This window comes from Mobula hypostoma, chromosome 30 (assembly GCF_963921235.1).
Source record: "Mobula hypostoma chromosome 30, sMobHyp1.1, whole genome shotgun sequence".
Classification (NCBI taxonomy): Eukaryota; Metazoa; Chordata; class Chondrichthyes; order Myliobatiformes; family Myliobatidae; genus Mobula; species Mobula hypostoma.
Window position 1 is genome coordinate 6887175 of NC_086126.1, and position 21668 is coordinate 6908842.

The 21668-nt window shown below is 57.9% G+C and overlaps 1 protein-coding gene across 1 annotated transcript in view; it reads right to left on the reverse strand.

Annotated features, from left to right (window-relative positions):
* The window catches only part of actn3a (actinin alpha 3a), a 116304-nt gene that overhangs the window by 51760 nt on the left and 42876 nt on the right, over positions 1-21668 (reverse strand). Inside the window, exon 2 of the mRNA XM_063036529.1 lies at positions 31-145. Within this exon, the coding sequence (XP_062892599.1) occupies positions 31-145 (115 nt within the window). The remainder of the gene's footprint in view (positions 1-30; positions 146-21668) is intronic.

Genomic DNA, 21668 nt, shown 5'->3' on the forward strand with positions numbered 1-21668 from the left:
ATAGGGGGAGAGGAGGGGGCAGAGTCGTACCTGAGATGACCTCCAGAAGCAGCATGAGTTTGAGTCCATTGCGAAAGTCCTCCTCGATGTTCTCAATCTGCGTGCCCGCTTTCCGCAGGTGCGAGTTACACCAGGCCGTGAATGTCTGAAATAAACGACGGCCACATGAGGCTCGGTGGGTGGGGGAGGTCCCACTTACTCACAGAAACCACTCCATCCCTCGTACCCTCCAAAACCCTCTCCATTCCTGACAACGCTCTCCCCTCCAGCCTCCCATCCCTCCCGGAAATCCTTCCATCCCCTCCCCTTCCCATCTCACCTCTCCAGAAATCTCTTCATCTTCTCCAACCTACCCCTTCCCAGAAATCCCTCCATCCCCTCCCCTTCCCATCTCACCTCTGCAGAAATCCCTTCATCTTCTCCAACTCACCCCCTCTTCCCTGGAATCCCTCCATCCCCTCCACTTCCCATCTCACCTCCGCAGAAATCCCTTCATCTTCTCCAACCTACCCCCTCCTGGAAATCCCTCCATCCCCTCCCCATCCCATCTCACCTCCGCAGAAATCCCTTCATCTTCTCCAACCTACCCCCTCCCGGAAATCATCCCCTCCCCTTCCCATCTCACCTCCGCAGAAATCCCTTCATCTTCTCCAACCTACCCCCTCCCGGAAATCATCCCCTCCCCTTCCCATCTCACCTCCGCAGAAATCCCTTCATCTTCTCCAACCTACCCCCTCCCGGAAATCATCCCCTCCCCTTCCCATCTCACCTCCGCAGAAATCCCTTCATCTTCTCCAACCTACCCCCTCCCGGAAATCATCCCCTCCCCTTCCCATCTCACCCCCGCAGAAATCCCTTCATCTTCTCCAACCTACCCCCTCCCGGAAATCCCTCCATCCCCTCCCCTTCCCATCTCACCGCCGCAGAAATCCCTTCATCTTCTCCAACCTACCCCCTCCCGGAAATCCCTCCATCCCCTCCCCTTCCCATCTCACCCCCGCAGAAATCCCTTCATCTTCTCCAACCTACCCCCTCCTGGAAATCCCTCCGTCCCCTCCCCTTCCCATCTCACCTCCGCAGAAATCCCTTCATCTTCTCCAACCTACCCCCTCCCGGAAATCATCCCCTCCCCTTCCCATCTCACCTCCGCAGAAATCCCTTCATCTTCTCCAACCTACCCCCTCCTGGAAATCCCTCCGTCCCCTCCCCTTCCCATCTCACCTCCGCAGAAATCCCTTCATCTTCTCCAACCTACCCCCTCCCGGAAATCATCCCCTCCCCTTCCCATCTCACCCCCGCAGAAATCCCTTCATCTTCTCCAACCTACCCCCTCCCGGAAATCCCTCCATCCCCTCCCCTTCCCATCTCACCGCCGCAGAAATCCCTTCATCTTCTCCAACCTACCCCCTCCCGGAAATCCCTCCATCCCCTCCCCTTCCCATCTCACCCCCGCAGAAATCCCTTCATCTTCTCCAACCTACCCCCTCCTGGAAATCCCTCCGTCCCCTCCCCTTCCCATCTCACCTCCGCAGAAATCCCTTCATCTTCTCCAACCTACCCCCTCCTGGAAATCCCTCCGTCCCCTCCCCTTCCCATCTCACCTCCGCAGAAATCCCTTCATCTTCTCCAACCTACCCCCTCCTGGAAATCCCTCCGTCCCCTCCCCTTCCCATCTCACCTCCGCAGAAATCCCTTCATCTTCTCCAACCTACCCCCTCCCGGAAATCACTCCATCCCCTCCCCTTCCCATCTCACCGCCGCAGAAATCCCTTCATCTTCTCCAACCTACCCCCTCCCGGAAATCATCCCCTCCCCTTCCCATCTCACCTCCGCAGAAATCCCTTCATCTTCTCCAACCTACCCCCTCCTGGAAATCCCTCCATCCCCTCCCCTTCCCATCTCACCGCCGCAGAAATCCCTTCATCTTCTCCAACCTACCCCCTCCCGGAAATCATCCCCTCCCCTTCCCATCTCACCTCCGCAGAAATCCCTTCATCTTCTCCAACCTACCCCCTCCTGGAAATCATCCCCTCCCCTTCCCATCTCACCGCCGCAGAAATCCCTTCATCTTCTCCAACCTACCCCCTCCCGGAAATCATCCCCTCCCCTTCCCATCTCACCTCCGCAGAAATCCCTTCATCTTCTCCAACCTACCCCCTCCTGGAAATCCCTCCATCCCCTCCCCTTCCCATCTCACCTCCGCAGAAATCCCTTCATCTTCTCCAACCTACCCCCTCCCGGAAATCCCTCCATCCCCTCCCCTTCCCATCTCACCTCCGCAGAAATCCCTTCATCTTCTCCAACCTACCCCCTCCTGGAAATCCCTCCGTCCCCTCCCCTTCCCATCTCACCTCCGCAGAAATCCCTTCATCTTCTCCAACCTACCCCCTCCTGGAAATCCCTCCATCCCCTCCCCTTCCCATCTCACCTCCGCAGAAATCCCTTCATCTTCTCCAACCTACCCCCTCCCGGAAATCCCTCCATCCCCTCCCCTTCCCATCTCACCTCCGCAGAAATCCCTTCATCTTCTCCAACCTACCCCCTCCTGGAAATCCCTCCGTCCCCTCCCCTTCCCATCTCACCTCCGCAGAAATCCCTTCATCTTCTCCAACCTACCCCCTCCTGGAAATCCCTCCATCCCCTCCCCTTCCCATCTCACCTCCGCAGAAATCCCTTCATCTTCTCCAACCTACCCCCTCCTGGAAATCCCTCCATCCCCTCCCCTTCCCATCTCACCTCCGCAGAAATCCCTTCATCTTCTCCAACCTACCCCCTCCCGGAAATCACTCCATCCCCTCCCCTTCCCATCTCACCGCCGCAGAAATCCCTTCATCTTCTCCAACCTACCCCCTCCCGGAAATCATCCCCTCCCCTTCCCATCTCACCTCCGCAGAAATCCCTTCATCTTCTCCAACCTACCCCCTCCCGGAAATCATCCCCTCCCCTTCCCATCTCACCTCCGCAGAAATCCCTTCATCTTCTCCAACCTACCCCCTCCCGGAAATCACTCCATCCCCTCCCCTTCCCATCTCACCCCCGCAGAAATCCCTTCATCTTCTCCAACCTACCCCCTCCTGGAAATCCCTCCATCCCCTCCCCTTCCCATCTCACCCCCGCAGAAATCCCTTCATCTTCTCCAACCTACCCCCTCCCGGAAATCACTCCATCCCCTCCCCTTCCCATCTCACCCCCGCAGAAATCCCTTCATCTTCTCCAACCTACCCCTTCCTGGAAATCCCTCCATCCCCTCCCCTTCCCATCTCACCCCCGCAGAAATCCCTTCATCTTCTCCAACCTACCCCCTCCCGGAAATCACTCCATCCCCTCCCCTTCCCATCTCACCGCCGCAGAAATCCCTTCATCTTCTCCAACCTACCCCCTCCCGGAAATCCCTCCGTCCCCTCCCCTTCCCATCTCACCTCCGCAGAAATCCCTTCATCTTCTCCAACCTACCCCCTCCTGGAAATCCCTCCATCCCCTCCCCTTCCCATCTCACCTCCGCAGAAATCCCTTCATCTTCTCCAACCTACCCCCTCCTGGAAATCCCTCCGTCCCCTCCCCTTCCCATCTCACCTCCGCAGAAATCCCTTCATCTTCTCCAACCTACCCCCTCCTGGAAATCCCTCCGTCCCCTCCCCTTCCCATCTCACCTCCGCAGAAATCCCTTCATCTTCTCCAACCTACCCCCTCCTGGAAATCCCTCCGTCCCCTCCCCTTCCCATCTCACCTCCGCAGAAATCCCTTCATCTTCTCCAACCTACCCCCTCCCGGAAATCCCTCCGTCCCCTCCCCTTCCCATCTCACCGCCGCAGAAATCCCTTCATCTTCTCCAACCTACCCCCTCCTGGAAATCCCTCCGTCCCCTCCCCTTCCCATCTCACCTCCGCAGAAATCCCTTCATCTTCTCCAACCTACCCCCTCCCGGAAATCACTCCATCCCCTCCCCTTCCCATCTCACCTCCGCAGAAATCCCTTCATCTTCTCCAACCTACCCCCTCCTGGAAATCCCTCCGTCCCCTCCCCTTCCCATCTCACCTCCGCAGAAATCCCTTCATCTTCTCCAACCTACCCCCTCCCGGAAATCCCTCCATCCCCTCCCCTTCCCATCTCACCGCCGCAGAAATCCCTTCATCTTCTCCAACCTACCCCCTCCCGGAAATCCCTCCGTCCCCTCCCCTTCCCATCTCACCTCCGCAGAAATCCCTTCATCTTCTCCAACCTACCCCCTCCTGGAAATCCCTCCATCCCCTCCCCTTCCCATCTCACCTCCGCAGAAATCCCTTCATCTTCTCCAACCTACCCCCTCCTGGAAATCCCTCCGTCCCCTCCCCTTCCCATCTCACCTCCGCAGAAATCCCTTCATCTTCTCCAACCTACCCCCTCCCGGAAATCCCTCCGTCCCCTCCCCTTCCCATCTCACCGCCGCAGAAATCCCTTCATCTTCTCCAACCTACCCCCTCCCGGAAATCCCTCCGTCCCCTCCCCTTCCCATCTCACCTCCGCAGAAATCCCTTCATCTTCTCCAACCTACCCCCTCCTGGAAATCCCTCCGTCCCCTCCCCTTCCCATCTCACCTCCGCAGAAATCCCTTCATCTTCTCCAACCTACCCCCTCCTGGAAATCCCTCCATCCCCTCCCCTTCCCATCTCACCTCCGCAGAAATCCCTTCATCTTCTCCAACCTACCCCCTCCTGGAAATCCCTCCATCCCCTCCCCTTCCCATCTCACCTCCGCAGAAATCCCTTCATCTTCTCCAACCTACCCCCTCCCGGAAATCACTCCGTCCCCTCCCCTTCCCATCTCACCGCCGCAGAAATCCCTTCATCTTCTCCAACCTACCCCCTCCCGGAAATCATCCCCTCCCCTTCCCATCTCACCTCCGCAGAAATCCCTTCATCTTCTCCAACCTACCCCCTCCCGGAAATCATCCCCTCCCCTTCCCATCTCACCTCCGCAGAAATCCCTTCATCTTCTCCAACCTACCCCCTCCCGGAAATCACTCCATCCCCTCCCCTTCCCATCTCACCCCCGCAGAAATCCCTTCATCTTCTCCAACCTACCCCCTCCTGGAAATCCCTCCATCCCCTCCCCTTCCCATCTCACCCCCGCAGAAATCCCTTCATCTTCTCCAACCTACCCCCTCCCGGAAATCACTCCATCCCCTCCCCTTCCCATCTCACCCCCGCAGAAATCCCTTCATCTTCTCCAACCTACCCCTTCCTGGAAATCCCTCCATCCCCTCCCCTTCCCATCTCACCCCCGCAGAAATCCCTTCATCTTCTCCAACCTACCCCCTCCCGGAAATCACTCCATCCCCTCCCCTTCCCATCTCACCGCCGCAGAAATCCCTTCATCTTCTCCAACCTACCCCCTCCCGGAAATCCCTCCGTCCCCTCCCCTTCCCATCTCACCTCCGCAGAAATCCCTTCATCTTCTCCAACCTACCCCCTCCTGGAAATCCCTCCATCCCCTCCCCTTCCCATCTCACCTCCGCAGAAATCCCTTCATCTTCTCCAACCTACCCCCTCCTGGAAATCCCTCCGTCCCCTCCCCTTCCCATCTCACCTCCGCAGAAATCCCTTCATCTTCTCCAACCTACCCCCTCCTGGAAATCCCTCCGTCCCCTCCCCTTCCCATCTCACCTCCGCAGAAATCCCTTCATCTTCTCCAACCTACCCCCTCCTGGAAATCCCTCCGTCCCCTCCCCTTCCCATCTCACCTCCGCAGAAATCCCTTCATCTTCTCCAACCTACCCCCTCCCGGAAATCCCTCCGTCCCCTCCCCTTCCCATCTCACCGCCGCAGAAATCCCTTCATCTTCTCCAACCTACCCCCTCCTGGAAATCCCTCCGTCCCCTCCCCTTCCCATCTCACCTCCGCAGAAATCCCTTCATCTTCTCCAACCTACCCCCTCCCGGAAATCACTCCATCCCCTCCCCTTCCCATCTCACCTCCGCAGAAATCCCTTCATCTTCTCCAACCTACCCCCTCCTGGAAATCCCTCCGTCCCCTCCCCTTCCCATCTCACCTCCGCAGAAATCCCTTCATCTTCTCCAACCTACCCCCTCCCGGAAATCCCTCCATCCCCTCCCCTTCCCATCTCACCGCCGCAGAAATCCCTTCATCTTCTCCAACCTACCCCCTCCCGGAAATCCCTCCGTCCCCTCCCCTTCCCATCTCACCTCCGCAGAAATCCCTTCATCTTCTCCAACCTACCCCCTCCTGGAAATCCCTCCATCCCCTCCCCTTCCCATCTCACCTCCGCAGAAATCCCTTCATCTTCTCCAACCTACCCCCTCCTGGAAATCCCTCCGTCCCCTCCCCTTCCCATCTCACCTCCGCAGAAATCCCTTCATCTTCTCCAACCTACCCCCTCCCGGAAATCCCTCCGTCCCCTCCCCTTCCCATCTCACCGCCGCAGAAATCCCTTCATCTTCTCCAACCTACCCCCTCCCGGAAATCCCTCCGTCCCCTCCCCTTCCCATCTCACCGCCGCAGAAATCCCTTCATCTTCTCCAACCTACCCCCTCCTGGAAATCCCTCCGTCCCCTCCCCTTCCCATCTCACCTCCGCAGAAATCCCTTCATCTTCTCCAACCTACCCCCTCCTGGAAATCCCTCCGTCCCCTCCCCTTCCCATCTCACCTCCGCAGAAATCCCTTCATCTTCTCCAACCTACCCCCTCCCGGAAATCACTCCATCCCCTCCCCTTCCCATCTCACCGCCGCAGAAATCCCTTCATCTTCTCCAACCTACCCCCTCCTGGAAATCATCCCCTCCCCTTCCCATCTCACCTCCGCAGAAATCCCTTCATCTTCTCCAACCTACCCCCTCCTGGAAATCATCCCCTCCCCTTCCCATCTCACCGCCGCAGAAATCCCTTCATCTTCTCCAACCTACCCCCTCCCGGAAATCATCCCCTCCCCTTCCCATCTCACCTCCGCAGAAATCCCTTCATCTTCTCCAACCTACCCCCTCCCGGAAATCACTCCATCCCCTCCCCTTCCCATCTCACCCCCGCAGAAATCCCTTCATCTTCTCCAACCTACCCCCTCCCGGAAATCCCTCCGTCCCATCCCCTTCCCATCTCACCTCCGCAGAAATCCCTTCATCTTCTCCAACCTACCCCCTCCTGGAAATCCCTCCATCCCCTCCCCTTCCCATCTCACCTCCGCAGAAATCCCTTCATCTTCTCCAACCTACCCCCTCCCGGAAATCCCTCCGTCCCCTCCCCTTCCCATCTCACCGCCGCAGAAATCCCTTCATCTTCTCCAACCTACCCCCTCCCGGAAATCATCCCCTCCCCTTCCCATCTCACCTCCGCAGAAATCCCTTCATCTTCTCCAACCTACCCCCTCCCGGAAATCATCCCCTCCCCTTCCCATCTCACCTCCGCAGAAATCCCTTCATCTTCTCCAACCTACCCCCTCCCGGAAATCATCCCCTCCCCTTCCCATCTCACCTCCGCAGAAATCCCTTCATCTTCTCCAACCTACCCCCTCCCGGAAATCATCCCCTCCCCTTCCCATCTCACCTCCGCAGAAATCCCTTCTTCTACAATCTATTCCCTGCCCCTCTCTCACCCCTCCTTGAAATCCCTCAATTCCCTACCCCTCGCCCTCCATGCTCTCCCCCACCCTCCTCTGTGACCCCCCTACCATCTCACCTCTCCAAAATTCCTCCAACCCCTACCTCCCAGCAAATTAAACCTCCCCCACCATCTCTACACGACTCCCTATATTGTCTGAAACTATCCCAGAAACTCCACCCCCACAATCTCCCAGTAATCTAATAATTCCCAAAAGCACCCTTCGGTGCCTATCCCCCCCTCCCTAAATCCTATCCCCATCCCTCACCCCACTCTATGACTCTCCGCGCCCCCTCCACGCTTGGCTTTCACCCACCCCACCCCTATGCCTTCGTGCGCCGAGAGCGCGACCCTGGTCAGACGCGGCCCGAACCCCGCAGTGACTAGGAGACGACTAGCGCCCCCCCCCACCCCAGCCCAGCGATGGAGTCTGACCACCCACCCTTGGTGTCCAGAGACACCCCCATTGCCGGGTCCTCCACCTCCAGCACCCAGGGGTCAGTGGGCGGGGGGAGAAGCTCATCCGGCCACAAGGTTAGAGGGTGGGGATACTTTCCGGAGTGCCTCCCCTCCTCCCACCCTGAGGCGTTACCCTCCGCCTGCAGGCGACAGGTCAGGAGCGTGTGAGGGGGACGCTCCCGGCTCTCCTGAGCGAGGCTGGCACGCAACAGCCCTCCAGGAGCTCGACACCACCCGGGACGGGGCAGGGCCACTCGGTCGGTACCCCACCCACCTTGTCCAAACAACCTCTCCCCCCGCGGTGGCGAGAGAAGGATCGGGGGGGTGGGAGGATGGAGAGACAGGCAGACAGACGGAGAGACAGGCAGACAGACAGAGACAGGGAGCACCCCACCGTGGGAGGGGGCACATCACATTCAAACCATACCCTCATGCCCATCCCCTCACCCTCACCCCCCACTAACTACAGACTCACTTTTAAAGACTCTTCATCCCACGTCCTCAATATTTATTGCCTATTTACTTATTATTTATTTTTGTCTTTTGCACTCCGGTTGAACGCCCAAGTTGGCCTTTCATTGATTCTATTATGGTTATTACCCTATTGTAGATTTATTGAGTATGCCCACAAGAAAATGAAACTCCAGCTTGGAGACGTATAGGTACTTCGATACTAACATCTACTTTAAACCTTGAACCTTCACCTTCACCCCTTGCCCAGACCCCCCCCTCAACCCCATATCCCCACCCCCACACTCAGCTCTCCCCTCACCCCCACCCCCACTCCCATCCTCACTCCCACCCTCACCTTCTCACCCTCACCACGCTGGCTGCCCAAATTCTTCCTGCGTCTGGAAGCCCATTGGCTCTATCCCTCCACAAAAACATTTGCTCTTTGCTCCCTCCTTCCTGCACCCCATTGGTTCACTCCCTCCCTCCCTTCTGTATCCCATTGGTTCCCCCTCTCCCTCCTGCACCCCATTGGTTCCTTCCCTCTTTCCTGCACCCCATTAGTTCACTCCCTCCCTCTCTTGAACCCCATTGGTTCCTTCCCTCCTTCCTGCACCCCATTGGTTCGCTCCCTCCCTCCTGAACTGCTATTGGCTTGTTTCCTCTCAACTTCCTGAACACCATTGGTTCCTTACCTCCCTCCCTTCTGTACCCCATTGGTTCCCACCCTCCCTTCAGAAACCAGGCGCTGGTGAAGGGGTTCCATCTGCACGGCTGGGGAGGGAATTCCTGGATCCAGATCCGGGAATCGCGGATGGTGGAGGGTTTCCAAGTCAGGGCAGGTGAATTTCCTTGTCAGTGGGATGGGTTTGACGGATTTGTGCACCCCTATCCTCACCAACTAATGGCAGAGCAGGAAACCCAACAGCATCTTGCTTTCAAAGGGTTAGGAGATATGATGGACAGATTGGCCTGGTTCCTGAGTGGCGGGGGAGTGCGCAAAGGGGAGGTGTGTATTCACCAGGACAAATTAAAAGGCTGACCTAACAGAGGGAATCGGATCTTAACACTCGTCCCCACTGCTTACCAGCGGGCTGACACCTCCCACCCCCCCCCCAACCCCAAGGACAGCTCTGGTTACTGCTAGCTCAGCGACTTCCCGCCACCCAGGCTGCTTTTAATTTAGTATCATGGCCATGAGCTCATCGTACAGAAAAGCCGAGAGCGCTGAGGCAGAGCTCAATTATAGTTCCGGCCGCAGGATTTGAGATCCCAAACGAGCTGGAGAGATTTCGCCTCCACTGGGGCAACGCAGGTCCCTCCTCCCACTGTAACAGCCGGTGGGACAGAGATCATCAAACACCCACACCTTGTGTGGCTCCTCCCAATATCCACACTCCAAATGGGACCCCACCCCTTCCCATTCACTCCCACCATCCATACTCCCAATGGGACCCACCCCTTCCCATTCACTCCCACTGCTCACACTCCCAATGGGACCTCATCCCTTCCCATTCACTCCCACCGTCCGCACTCCCAATGGGATTCCACCCCTTCCCATTCACTCCCACCGTCCGCACTCCCAATGGGACCCACCCCTTCCCATTCACTCCCTCTGCCCACACTCCCAATGAGACCCCACCCCTTCCCATTCACTCCCACTGCCCACACTCCCAATGGGACACCACCCCTTCCCATTCACTCCCACCGTCCACACTCCCAATGGGACCCCACCCCTTCCCATTCACTCCCACCGTCCGCACTCCCAATGGGACCCCACCCCTTCCCATTCACTCCCACTGCCCACACTCCCAATGGGACACCACCCCTTCCCATTCACTCCCACTGCCCACACTCCCAATGGGACCCACCGCTTCCCATTCACTCCCACTGACCACACTCCCAATGGGACCCACCCCTTCCCATTCACTCCCACTGCCCACACTCCCAATGGGACACCACACCTTCCCATTCACTCCCACCGTCCACACTCCCAATGGGACCCCACCCCTTCCCATTCACTCCCACCGTCCGCACTCCCAATGGGACCCACCCCTTCCGATTCACTCCCTCTGCCCACACTCCCAATGGGACCCACCCCTTCCCATTCACTCCCACTGACCACACTCCCAATGGGACCCACCCCTTCCCATTCACTCCCACTGACCACACTCCCAATGGGACACCACCCCTTCCCATTCACTCCCACTGCCCACACTCCCAATGGGACCCACCGCTTCCCATTCACTCCCACTGACCACACTCCCAATGGGACCCACCCCTTCCCATTCACTCCCACTGCCCACACTCCCAATGGGACACCACACCTTCCCATTCACTCCCACCATCCACACTCCCAATGGGACCCCACCCCTTCCCATTCACTCCCACCGTCCGCACTCCCAATGGGACCCACCCCTTCCGATTCACTCCCTCTGCCCACACTCCCAATGGGACCCACCCCTTCCCATTCACTCCCACTGACCACACTCCCAATGGGACCCACCCCTTCCCATTCACTCCCACTGACCACACTCCCAATGGGACCCACCGCTTCCCATTCACTCCCACTGACCACACTCCCAATGGGACCCACCCCTTCCCATTCACACCCACCGTCCACACTCCCAATGGGACCCACCCCTTCCCATTCACTCCCTCTGCCCACACTCCCAATGGGACCCACCGCTTCCCATTCACTCCCACTGACCACACTCCCAATGGGACCCACCCCTTCCCATTCACTCCCACTGCCCACACTCCCAATGGGACACCACACCTTCCCATTCACTCCCACCGTCCACACTCCCAATGGGACCCCACCCCTTCCCATTCACTCCCACCGTCCGCACTCCCAATGGGACCCACCCCTTCCGATTCACTCCCTCTGCCCACACTCCCAATGGGACCCACCCCTTCCCATTCACTCCCACTGACCACACTCCCAATGGGACCCACCCCTTCCCATTCACTCCCACTGACCACACTCCCAATGGGACCCACCGCTTCCCATTCACTCCCACTGACCACACTCCCAATGGGACCCACCCTTTGCCGTTCACTCTCACTGTCCACATGCCCAATGGGACCCCACCCTCTCCCATTCACTCCCACCGTCCACACTCCCAATGGGATCCCAACCCTTCCCATTCACTCCCACCGTCCACACTCCCAATGGGATCCTACCCCTTCCCATTCACTTCCACCTTCCACACTCCCAATATGACCCACGCCTTCCCATTCACTCCCACCATCCACACTCCCAATGGGACCCCACCCCTTCCCATTCACTCCCACCGTCCGCACTCCCAATGGGACCCACCCCTTCCCATTCACTCCCTCTGCCCACACTCCCAATGAGACCCCACCCCTTCCCATTCACTCCCACTGCCCACACTCCCAATGGGACACCACCCCTTCCCATTCACTCCCACCGTCCACACTCCCAATGGGACCCCACCCCTTCCCATTCACTCCCACCGTCCGCACTCCCAATGGGACCCACCCCTTCCGATTCACTCCCTTTGCCCACACTCCCAATGGGACCCACCCCTTCCCATTCACTCCCACTGACCACACTCCCAATGGGACCCACCGCTTCCCATTCACTCCCACTGACCACACTCCCAATGGGACCCACCCCTTCCCATTCACTCCCACTGCCCACACTCCCAATGGGACACCACACCTTCCGATTCACTCCCACCGTCCACACTCCCAATGGGACCCCACCCCTTCCCAGTCACTCCCACCGTCCGCACTCCCAATGGGACCCACCCCTTCCGATTCACTCCCTTTGCCCACACTCCCAATGGGACCCACCCCTTCCCATTCACTCCCACTGACCACACTCCCAATGGGACCCACCCCTTCCCATTCACTCCCACTGACCACACTCCCAATGGGACCCACCGCTTCCCATTCACTCCCACTGACCACACTCCCAATGGGACCCACCCTTTGCCGTTCACTCTCACTGTCCACATGCCCAATGGGACCCCACCCTCTCCCATTCACTCCCACCGTCCACACTCCCAATGGGATCCCACCCCTTCCCATTCACTCCCACCGTCCACACTCCCAATGGGATCCCACCCCTTCCCATTCACTTCCACCTTCCACACTCCCAATATGACCCACGCCTTCCCATTCACTCCCACCATCCACACTCCCAATGGGACCCCACCCTCTCCCATTCACTCCCACCGTCCGCACTCCCAATGGGATCCCACCTCTTCCCATTCACTCCCACCGTCCACACTCCCAATGGGATCCTACCCCTTCCCATTCACTTCCACCTTCCACACTCCCAATATGACCCACGCCTTCCCATTCACTCCCACCATCCACACTCCCAATGGGACCCCACCCCTTCCCATTCACTCCCACCGTCCGCACTCCCAATGGGACCCACCCCTTCCCATTCACTCCCTCTGCCCACACTCCCAATGAGACACCACCCCTTCCCATTCACTCCCACTGCCCACACTCCCAATGGGACACCACCCCTTCCCATTCACTCCCACCGTCCACACTCCCAATGGGACCCCACCCCTTCCCATTCACTCCCACCGTCCGCACTCCCAATGGGACCCACCCCTTCCGATTCACTCCCTTTGCCCACACTCCCAATGGGACCCACCCCTTCCCATTCACTCCCACTGACCACACTCCCAATGGGACCCACCGCTTCCCATTCACTCCCACTGACCACACTCCCAATGGGACCCACCCCTTCCCATTCACTCCCACTGCCCACACTCCCAATGGGACACCACACCTTCCCATTCACTCCCACCATCCACACTCCCAATGGGACCCCACCCGTTCCCAGTCACTCCCACCGTCCGCACTCCCAATGGGACCCACCCCTTCCGATTCACTCCCTTTGCCCACACTCCCAATGGGACCCACCCCTTCCCATTCACTCCCACTGACCACACTCCCAATGGGACCCACCGCTTCCCATTCACTCCCACTGACCACACTCCCAATGGGACCCACCCTTTGCCGTTCACTCTCACTGTCCACATGCCCAATGGGACCCCACCCTCTCCCATTCACTCCCACCATCCACACTCCCAATGGGATCCCACCCCTTCCCATTCACTCCCACCGTCCACACTCCCAATGGGACCCCACCCTCTCCCATTCACTCCCACCGTCCGCACTCCCAATGGGATCCCACCTCTTTCCATTCACTCCCACCGTCCGCACTCACAATGGGATCCCACCTCTTTCCATTCACTCCCACCATCCACACTCCCAATGGGACCCACCCCTTCCCATTCACTCCCACCATCCACACTCCCAATGGGACCCACCCCTTCCCATTCACTCCCACTGTTCACACTCCCAATGGATCCCACCTCTTCCCATTCACTCCCACCGTCCACACTCCCAATGGGACCCACCCTTCCCATTCACTCCCACCATCCACACTCCCAATGGGTCCCACCCCTTCCCATTCACTCTCATTGCTCACACACCCAATGGGACCTCATCCCTTCCCATTCACTCCCACCGTCCACACTCTCAATGGGATTCCACCCATTCCCATTCACTCCCGTTGTCCGCACTCCCGATAGGACCCAACCCTTCCCATTCACTCCCATTGTCCGCACTCCCGATGGGACCCAACCCTTCCCATTCACTCCCACCATCCACACTCCCAATGGGACCCACCCCTTCCCATTCACTCCCACCGTCCACACTCCCAATGGGACCCCACCCCTTCCCATTCACTCCCACCGTCCGCACTCCCAATGGGACCCCACCCCTTCCCATTCAGTCCCACCATCCACACTCCCAATGGGATTCCACCCCTTCCCATTCCCTCCCACCATCCACACTCCCAATGGGACCCACCCTTTCCCATTCACTCCCACTGTCCGCACTCCCAATGGGACCCCACCCCTTCCCATTCACTCCCACCGTTCACACTCCCAATGGGACCCACCACTTCCCATTCACTCCCACTGTACACACTCCTAATGGGACCCACCCCTTCCCATTCACTCCCACCGTCCGCACTCCCAATGGGACCCCACCCCTTCCCATTCACTCCCACCGTCCGCACTCCCAATGGGACCCACCCCTTCCCATTCACTTCCACCGTCCACACTCCCAATGGGACCCACCCCTTCCCATTCACTCCCACTGTACACACTCCTAATGGGACCCACCCCTTCCCATTCACTCCCACCATCCGCACTCCCAATGGGACCCCACCCCTTCCCATTCACTCCCACCGTCCGCACTCCCAATGGGACCCACCCCTTCCCATTCACTCCCACCATCCACACTCCCAATGGGACCCACCCCTTCCCATTCACTCCCACTGCTCACACTCCCAATGGGACCGCATCCCTTCCCATTCACTCCCACCGTCCACACTCCCAATGGGATTCCACCCCTTCCCATTCACTCCTGTTGTCCGCACTCCCAATGGAACCCACCCCTCCCATTCACTCCCACCGTGCACACTCCCAATGGGACCCACCCCTTCCCAGTCACTCCCACTGTTCACACTCCCAATGGGATCCCACCTCTTCCCATTCACTCCCACCGTCCACACTCCCAATGGGACCCACCCTTCCCATTCACTCCCACCATCCACACACCCAATGGGATTCCACCCCTTCCCATTCACTCCCACCATCCACACTCCCAATGGAACCCACCCCTTCCCATTCACTCCCACCGTCCGCACTCCCAATGGGACCCCACCCCTTCCCATTCATTCCCACCGTCCACACTCCCAATGGGACCCACCCCTTCCCATTCACTCCCACTGTCCACACTCCCAATGGGACCCCACCCCTTCCCATTCACTTCCACCTTCCACACTCCCAATGTGACCCACGCCTTCCCATTCACTCCCACCATCCACACTCCCAATGGGACCCCACCCTCTCCCATTCACTCCCACCATCCGCACTCCCAATGGGATCCCACCTCTTTCCATTCACTCCGACCGTCCGCACTCCCAATGGGATCCCACCTCTTTCCATTCACTCCCACCGTCCACACTCCCAATGGGACCCACCCCTTCCCATTCACTCCCACCATCCACACTCCCAATGGGACCCACCCCTTCCCATTCACTCCCACTGTTCACACTCCCAATGGATCCCACCTCTTCCCATTCACTCCCACCGTCCACACTCCCAATGGGACCCACCCTTCCCATTCACTCCCACCATCCACACTCCCAATGGGACCCACCCCTTCCCACTCACTCCCACCATCCGCACTCCCAATGGGACCCACCCCTTCCCATTCACTCCCGCTGTCCACACTCCAAATGGGACCCCACCCCTTCCCATTCACTTCCACCGTCCACACTCCCAATGGGACCTACCCCTTCCCATTCACTCCCGCTGTCCACACTCTAATGGGACCCACCCCTTCCCATTCACTCCCACCATCCGCACTCCCAATGGGACCCACCCCTTCCCATTCACTCCTGCTGTACACAGTAACAATAGATCAACTAAGAGGGAGGTCACAATGAGACAAGAGGTTGGTAGTAAAAATTTTACCCATAGAACCCTCGGTGCAAGTTGGTAGGTGGTTCTGAAGGCGTATGATGCAGTTGGGGATTGAGTTCAAGAGGGCCGTGAGAGAATGTTGCTGCTCTCTAAAACCCTGGTCAGATCTCACTTGGAGTACTTTGCTCAGTTCTGGTCGCCTCATTATACGAAGGATGTGGAAGCTTTAGAAAGGGTGCAGCGGAGATTCACCAGGGTGCTGCCTGGATTAGAGAGCGTGTCTTATGAGGAGAAGTTGAGCGAGCGAGGGCTTTTCTCCTCGGAGTGAGAGAGGAGGAGAGACAATTTGATTCCGTTGTTTAAGTTGGAAAGAGGCACAGATTGAGTGGACAGCCAGAGACTATTTTCTAGGGCGGAAATGGCTAATATGAGGGGGCATAACTTTAACATGTTTTGAGGAAAGTATAAGGGCACGTCAGAGGTAAGTTTGTTTTACACAGAGAGTGATAGTTGTGTGGAAGACAGGCAGATACTTTACGGATATTTAACAGACACTTAGATAGGAATATGGATGAAAAAAAAATGGAGGGTTATGTGGGACGGAGGGTTAGATTGATCTGGAGTAGGTTACAAGGTTAGTACAACACCTTTGGCCGAATGACCTGTACTGTAATCACCATCCCATTAGATACAGAGTGAAGCTCCCTCTACACCGTCCCATCACACACTCCCTTTTTTTTTACAAAATTCTTTATTACAAATGTCGGTGCTATACAATATTTACAAACCCAGTGACTAACATATTTACTACACTACATACAGACAATACATCTTAAACCAATATATTGCCATCCTCATCAATGATGGCATTTACACCCCGCGGAGCCCAACGGTCCCGGAACACCTCTACGGTCGCCGTGGACTGTGCGTATTCCTTTTCAATGTTCACCCGGGCACGAACATACCCCCTAAACATAGCCAGGCAGTCCGCCCGGGGAGAACCTCCTGCCACCCTTTTCCAGGAGCCACGGATGGCAATTTTCGCCAGCCCCAGGAGCAAGTTGACAAGGACATCCTCATCCCTCTGTGCCCCCCTCCTTACTGGATGACCATATATAAATAGGGTGGGACTGAAATGCAACCAGAAGGCGAGAAGCAGCCCACGCAAAAACGCGAAAAGGGGCTGCAGCCTCACACACTCCACGTACATGTGGTACACGGTCTCCTCCAGCCCGCAGAAGTGACACGCGGCTGGGAGATCCGTGTACAGACTGAAGAACTTATTGCAGGGCACCGCTTTATGCAGCACCCTCCAGCCGAGATCCCCAAGGTGCATGGGGAGGATCACACACTCCCGGGGGTCAGACACAGAGTGAAGCTCCCTCCACACCGTCCCATCACACACTCCCGGGGGTCAGACACAGAGTGAAGCTCCCTCTACAACGTCCCATCACACAATCCCGGGGTCAGACACAGAATGAAGCTCCCTCCACACCGTCCCATCACACAATCCCGGGGTCAGACACAGAATGAAGCTCCCTCCACACCGTCCCATCACACACTCCCGGGGTCAGACACAGAGTGAAACTCCCTCTACACTGTCCCATCACACACTCCCGGGGTCAGACACAGAGTGAAGCTCCCTCCACACCGTCCCATCACACACTCCCGGGGTCAGACACAGAGTGAAACTCCCTCCACGCCGTCCCATCACACACTCCCGGGGTCAGACACAGAGTGAAGCTCCCTCCGCACCGTCCCATCACACACTCCCGGGGTCAGACACAGAGTGAAACTCCCTCCACACCGTCCCATCACACACTCCCGGGGTCAGACACAGAGTGAAGCTCCCTCCGCACCGTCCCATCACACACTCCCGGGGTCAGACACAGAGTGAAGCTCCCTCCACACCGTCCCATCACACACTCCCGGGGTCAGACACAGAGTGAAGCTCCCTCCACACCGCCCATCACACACTCCCGGGGTCAGACACAGAGATCCCTCTGCACTGTCCCATCACACAATTGCTGAGGTGAGGGCGGGAATGTTTAGGGGGTAGATGAGGCGCCAATCGAGTGGGCCACTTTGTCCTGGATGCTTCAAAGTCCAAACTTAAATTTATTATAAAAGTATAGTACATGTACTCTCAGTCTCCTCTGTGCCTCCTGTACCTAATAAAGTGGCCACTGAGTGTATGTTCGTCATCTCCTGCTGCTGTAGCCCGTCCACTTCACAGTTCGACATGTTGTGCGTTCAGAGATGCTCTCCTGTACACCACTGTTGTAACGGGTGGTTATTTCAGTTCCTGTCGCCTTCCTGTCAGCTTGAACCAGTCTGGCCGTTCACCTCTGACCTCTCTCGTTAACGAGGCGTTTTCACCCGCAGAACCGCTCTTTGTACCAATCCCTGCAAACTCTAGAGACCGTTGTGAAAATCCCAGGAGGGCAACAGTTTCTGAGATACTCAAACCACCCCGTCTGGCACCAGCAATCATTCCACGGTCAAAGTCACATTTCTTCCCCATTCTGATGTCTGGTCTGGACAGCAACTGAACCTCTTGACCGTGTCTGCGTACTTTATGCACTGAGTTGCTGCCACGTGATTGGCTGATCAGGTACTTGCATTAACGCGCAGGTGTACAGATGGACACCGAGTGAAAATTTTAAATAATGAATATTATACACAAAATTGCTGAGATACTCGAAGCACCCCATCTGGCACCAACAGCACTTGAGAAACTGCTGATCTCCCAGGGCTTTCACGCACAACAGTCTCTAGAGTTTACAGAGAACGGTGGGAGAAACAAAAATAAAATCCAGTGAGCAGCTGTTTCTCTGGGTGACAACACCTTGTTAATGAGAGAGGTCGGGGGAGGATGGTCAGACTGGTTCAAGCTGACAGGAAGGTGACAGTAACTCAAATAACCACACGTTACAACAGTGGTGTGCAGAAGAGCATCTCCGAACGCACAACACATTGAACCGTGAAGAGGACGGGTTACAGCAGCAGAAGATGGTACTGCGGGAGGGGAGGTGGTAGTTCCACTCCTGTACCTAATAAAGTCGTCACTGAATGCATCTGCTACCTTGAGATTCTTTTTTCTTGCAGGCATTCACAGGAAAATAAAGAAATTTGGAGAATTTATGAAAGACGATACTTAAAGGCTGATGAGGAACCCACGCGCAAAAGGAGACGAACTGTGCACGAGAGAAAAGTAATACTGAGAACACGAGTTCCTCGAAAGTTGGTGAGGCGGCCCTCAGGAAGGTGAGTGGGGAGTGTTCCCTCACTCCTGTGCCCTGTAGATAGGGGAAGGGACTGCAGGAGTCACTCCGCCACGAGCTGATTTTCTTCTCCCCTCTGGAGGGTAGAGTACGAGATGAGGGTTCATGGTCGCTCCGGTGACTGGGGTCAGCCACAGGGAGCCGGGTCGTCCTGTGGAAAGGCATCGATAGGTCGTTCAAATATAGCCCCTTATCGAGGACTGCGGGGCCGGACGCAGCGCCACCAGACATTCCCGGGATTCCTGGCCTCCTCGCTCAGGGCTAGGCGGGGTCATCGGGTTAAAGTGGGAAATGTCGGCTCCGACACGTCATCGGCAAAGCGTGTGGGTGACCGGAAAATAACAGCCCCTGTCAGTTGGGGTGGGTGGGGGGTCAACTCTCTCCTGTCTGGTTGGGTGTGGGGGGGGGTGGGAGAATCACGGGTGTGAGTGTCCCATGATCATCCCATGCTGTGGGGAGGGGCGCTGAGGAGGGAGCTCTTCACTGTGGGGGGGTGGTGAGGAGGGAGCTCTTCACTGTGGGAGAGGCGGTGAGGAAGGAGCTTCACTGTGGGAGGGGCGGTGAGGAGGGAGCCCTTCACTGTGGGGGGGGGCAGTGAGGAGGGAGCCCCTTCACTGTGGGAGGGGCGGTGAGGAGGGAGCTGTTCACTGTGGGAGGGGCGGTGAGGAGGGAGCTGTTCACTGTGGGAGGGGCAGTAAGCTCTTCACTGTGGGAGGTGAGGAGGGAGCTCTTCACTGTGGGAGGGGCGGTGAGGAGGGAGCCCTTCACTGTGGGGGGGGGCAGTGAGGAGGGAGCCCTTCACTGTGGGAGGGGCGGTGAGGAGGGAGCTGTTCACTGTGGGAGGGGCAGTAAGCTCTTCACTGTGGGGGGTGAGGAGGGAGCTCTTCACTGTGGGAGGGGCGGTGAGGAGGGAGCTTTTCACTGTGGGGGGTGAGGAGGGAGCTCTTCATTGTGGGGGGGCGGTGAGGAGGGAGCTTTTCACTGTGGGGGGTGAGGAGGGAGCTCTTCACTGTAGGAAGGGCGGTGAGGAGGGAGTTTTTCACTGTGGGGGGTGAGGAGGGAGCTCTTCATTGTGGGAGGGGCGGTGAGGAGGGAGCTTTTCACTGTGGGGGGTGAGGAGGGAGCTCTTCACTCTGGGAGAGGCGGTGAGGAAGGAGCTTCACTGTGGGAGGGGCGGTGAGGAGGGAGCTGTTCACTGTGGGAGGGGCAGTAAGCTCTTCACTGTGGGGGGTGAGGAGGGAGCTCTTCACTGTGGGAGGGGCGGTGAGGAGGGAGCTTTTCACTGTGGGGGGTGAGGAGGGAGCTCTTCATTGTGGGGGGGCGGTGAGGAGGGAGCTTTTCACTGTGGGGGGTGAGGAGGGAGCTCTTCACTGTAGGAAGGGCGGTGAGGAGGGAGTTTTTCACTGTGGGGGGTGAGGAGGGAGCTCTTCACTGTGGGGGGGGGCAGTGAGGAGGGAGCCCTTCACTGTGGGAGGGGCGGTGAGGAGGGAGCTGTTCACTGTGGGAGGGGCAGTAAGCTCTTCACTGTGGGGGGTGAGGAGGGAGCTCTTCACTGTGGGAGGGGCGGTGAGGAGGGAGCTTTTCACTGTGGGGGGTGAGGAGGGAGCTTTTCATTGTGGGGGGGCGGTGAGGAGGGAGCTTTTCACTGTGGGGGGTGAGGAGGGAGCTCTTCACTGTAGGAAGGGCGGTGAGGAGGGAGTTTTTCACTGTGGGGGGTGAGGAGGGAGCTCTTCATTGTGGGAGGGGCGGTGAGGAGGGAGCTTTTCACTGTGGGGGGTGAGGAGGGAGCTCTTCACTGTGGGAGAGGCGGTGAGGAAGGAGCTTCACTGTGGGAGGGGCGGTGAGGAGGGAGCTGTTCACTGTGGGAGGGGCAGTAAGCTCTTCACTGTGGGGGGTGAGGAGGGAGCTCTTCACTGTGGGAGGGGTGGTGAGGAGGGAGCTTTTCACTGTGGGGGGTGAGGAGGGAGCTCTTCATTGTGGGGGGGCGGTGAGGAGGGAGCTTTTCACTGTGGGGGGTGAGGAGGGAGCTCTTCACTGTGGGAAGGGCGGTGAGGAGGGAGTTTTTCACTGTGGGGGGTGAGGAGGGAGCTCTTCATTGTGGGAGGGGCAGTGAGGAGGGAGCTTTTCACTGTGGGGGTGAGGAGGGAGCTCTTCACTGTGGAAGGGGCGGTGAGGAGGGAGCTCTTCACTGTGGGAGGGGCTGAACAGGGGGGAGTGCTGAGGAGGGAGTGCGTTGCCGTGGGTGAGGCGGTGAGGAGGATAACTCTTTGCTGCGGGATGGGGGCTCATTGTGGGAGGGAGGAGAACTGGGAGTTATACCCCCCCATATTACTGTGATTGAACACACTCCCCCCACAACTGGGAAACCCCTTCACTGGCCGGTGGGTGGGTTTCTC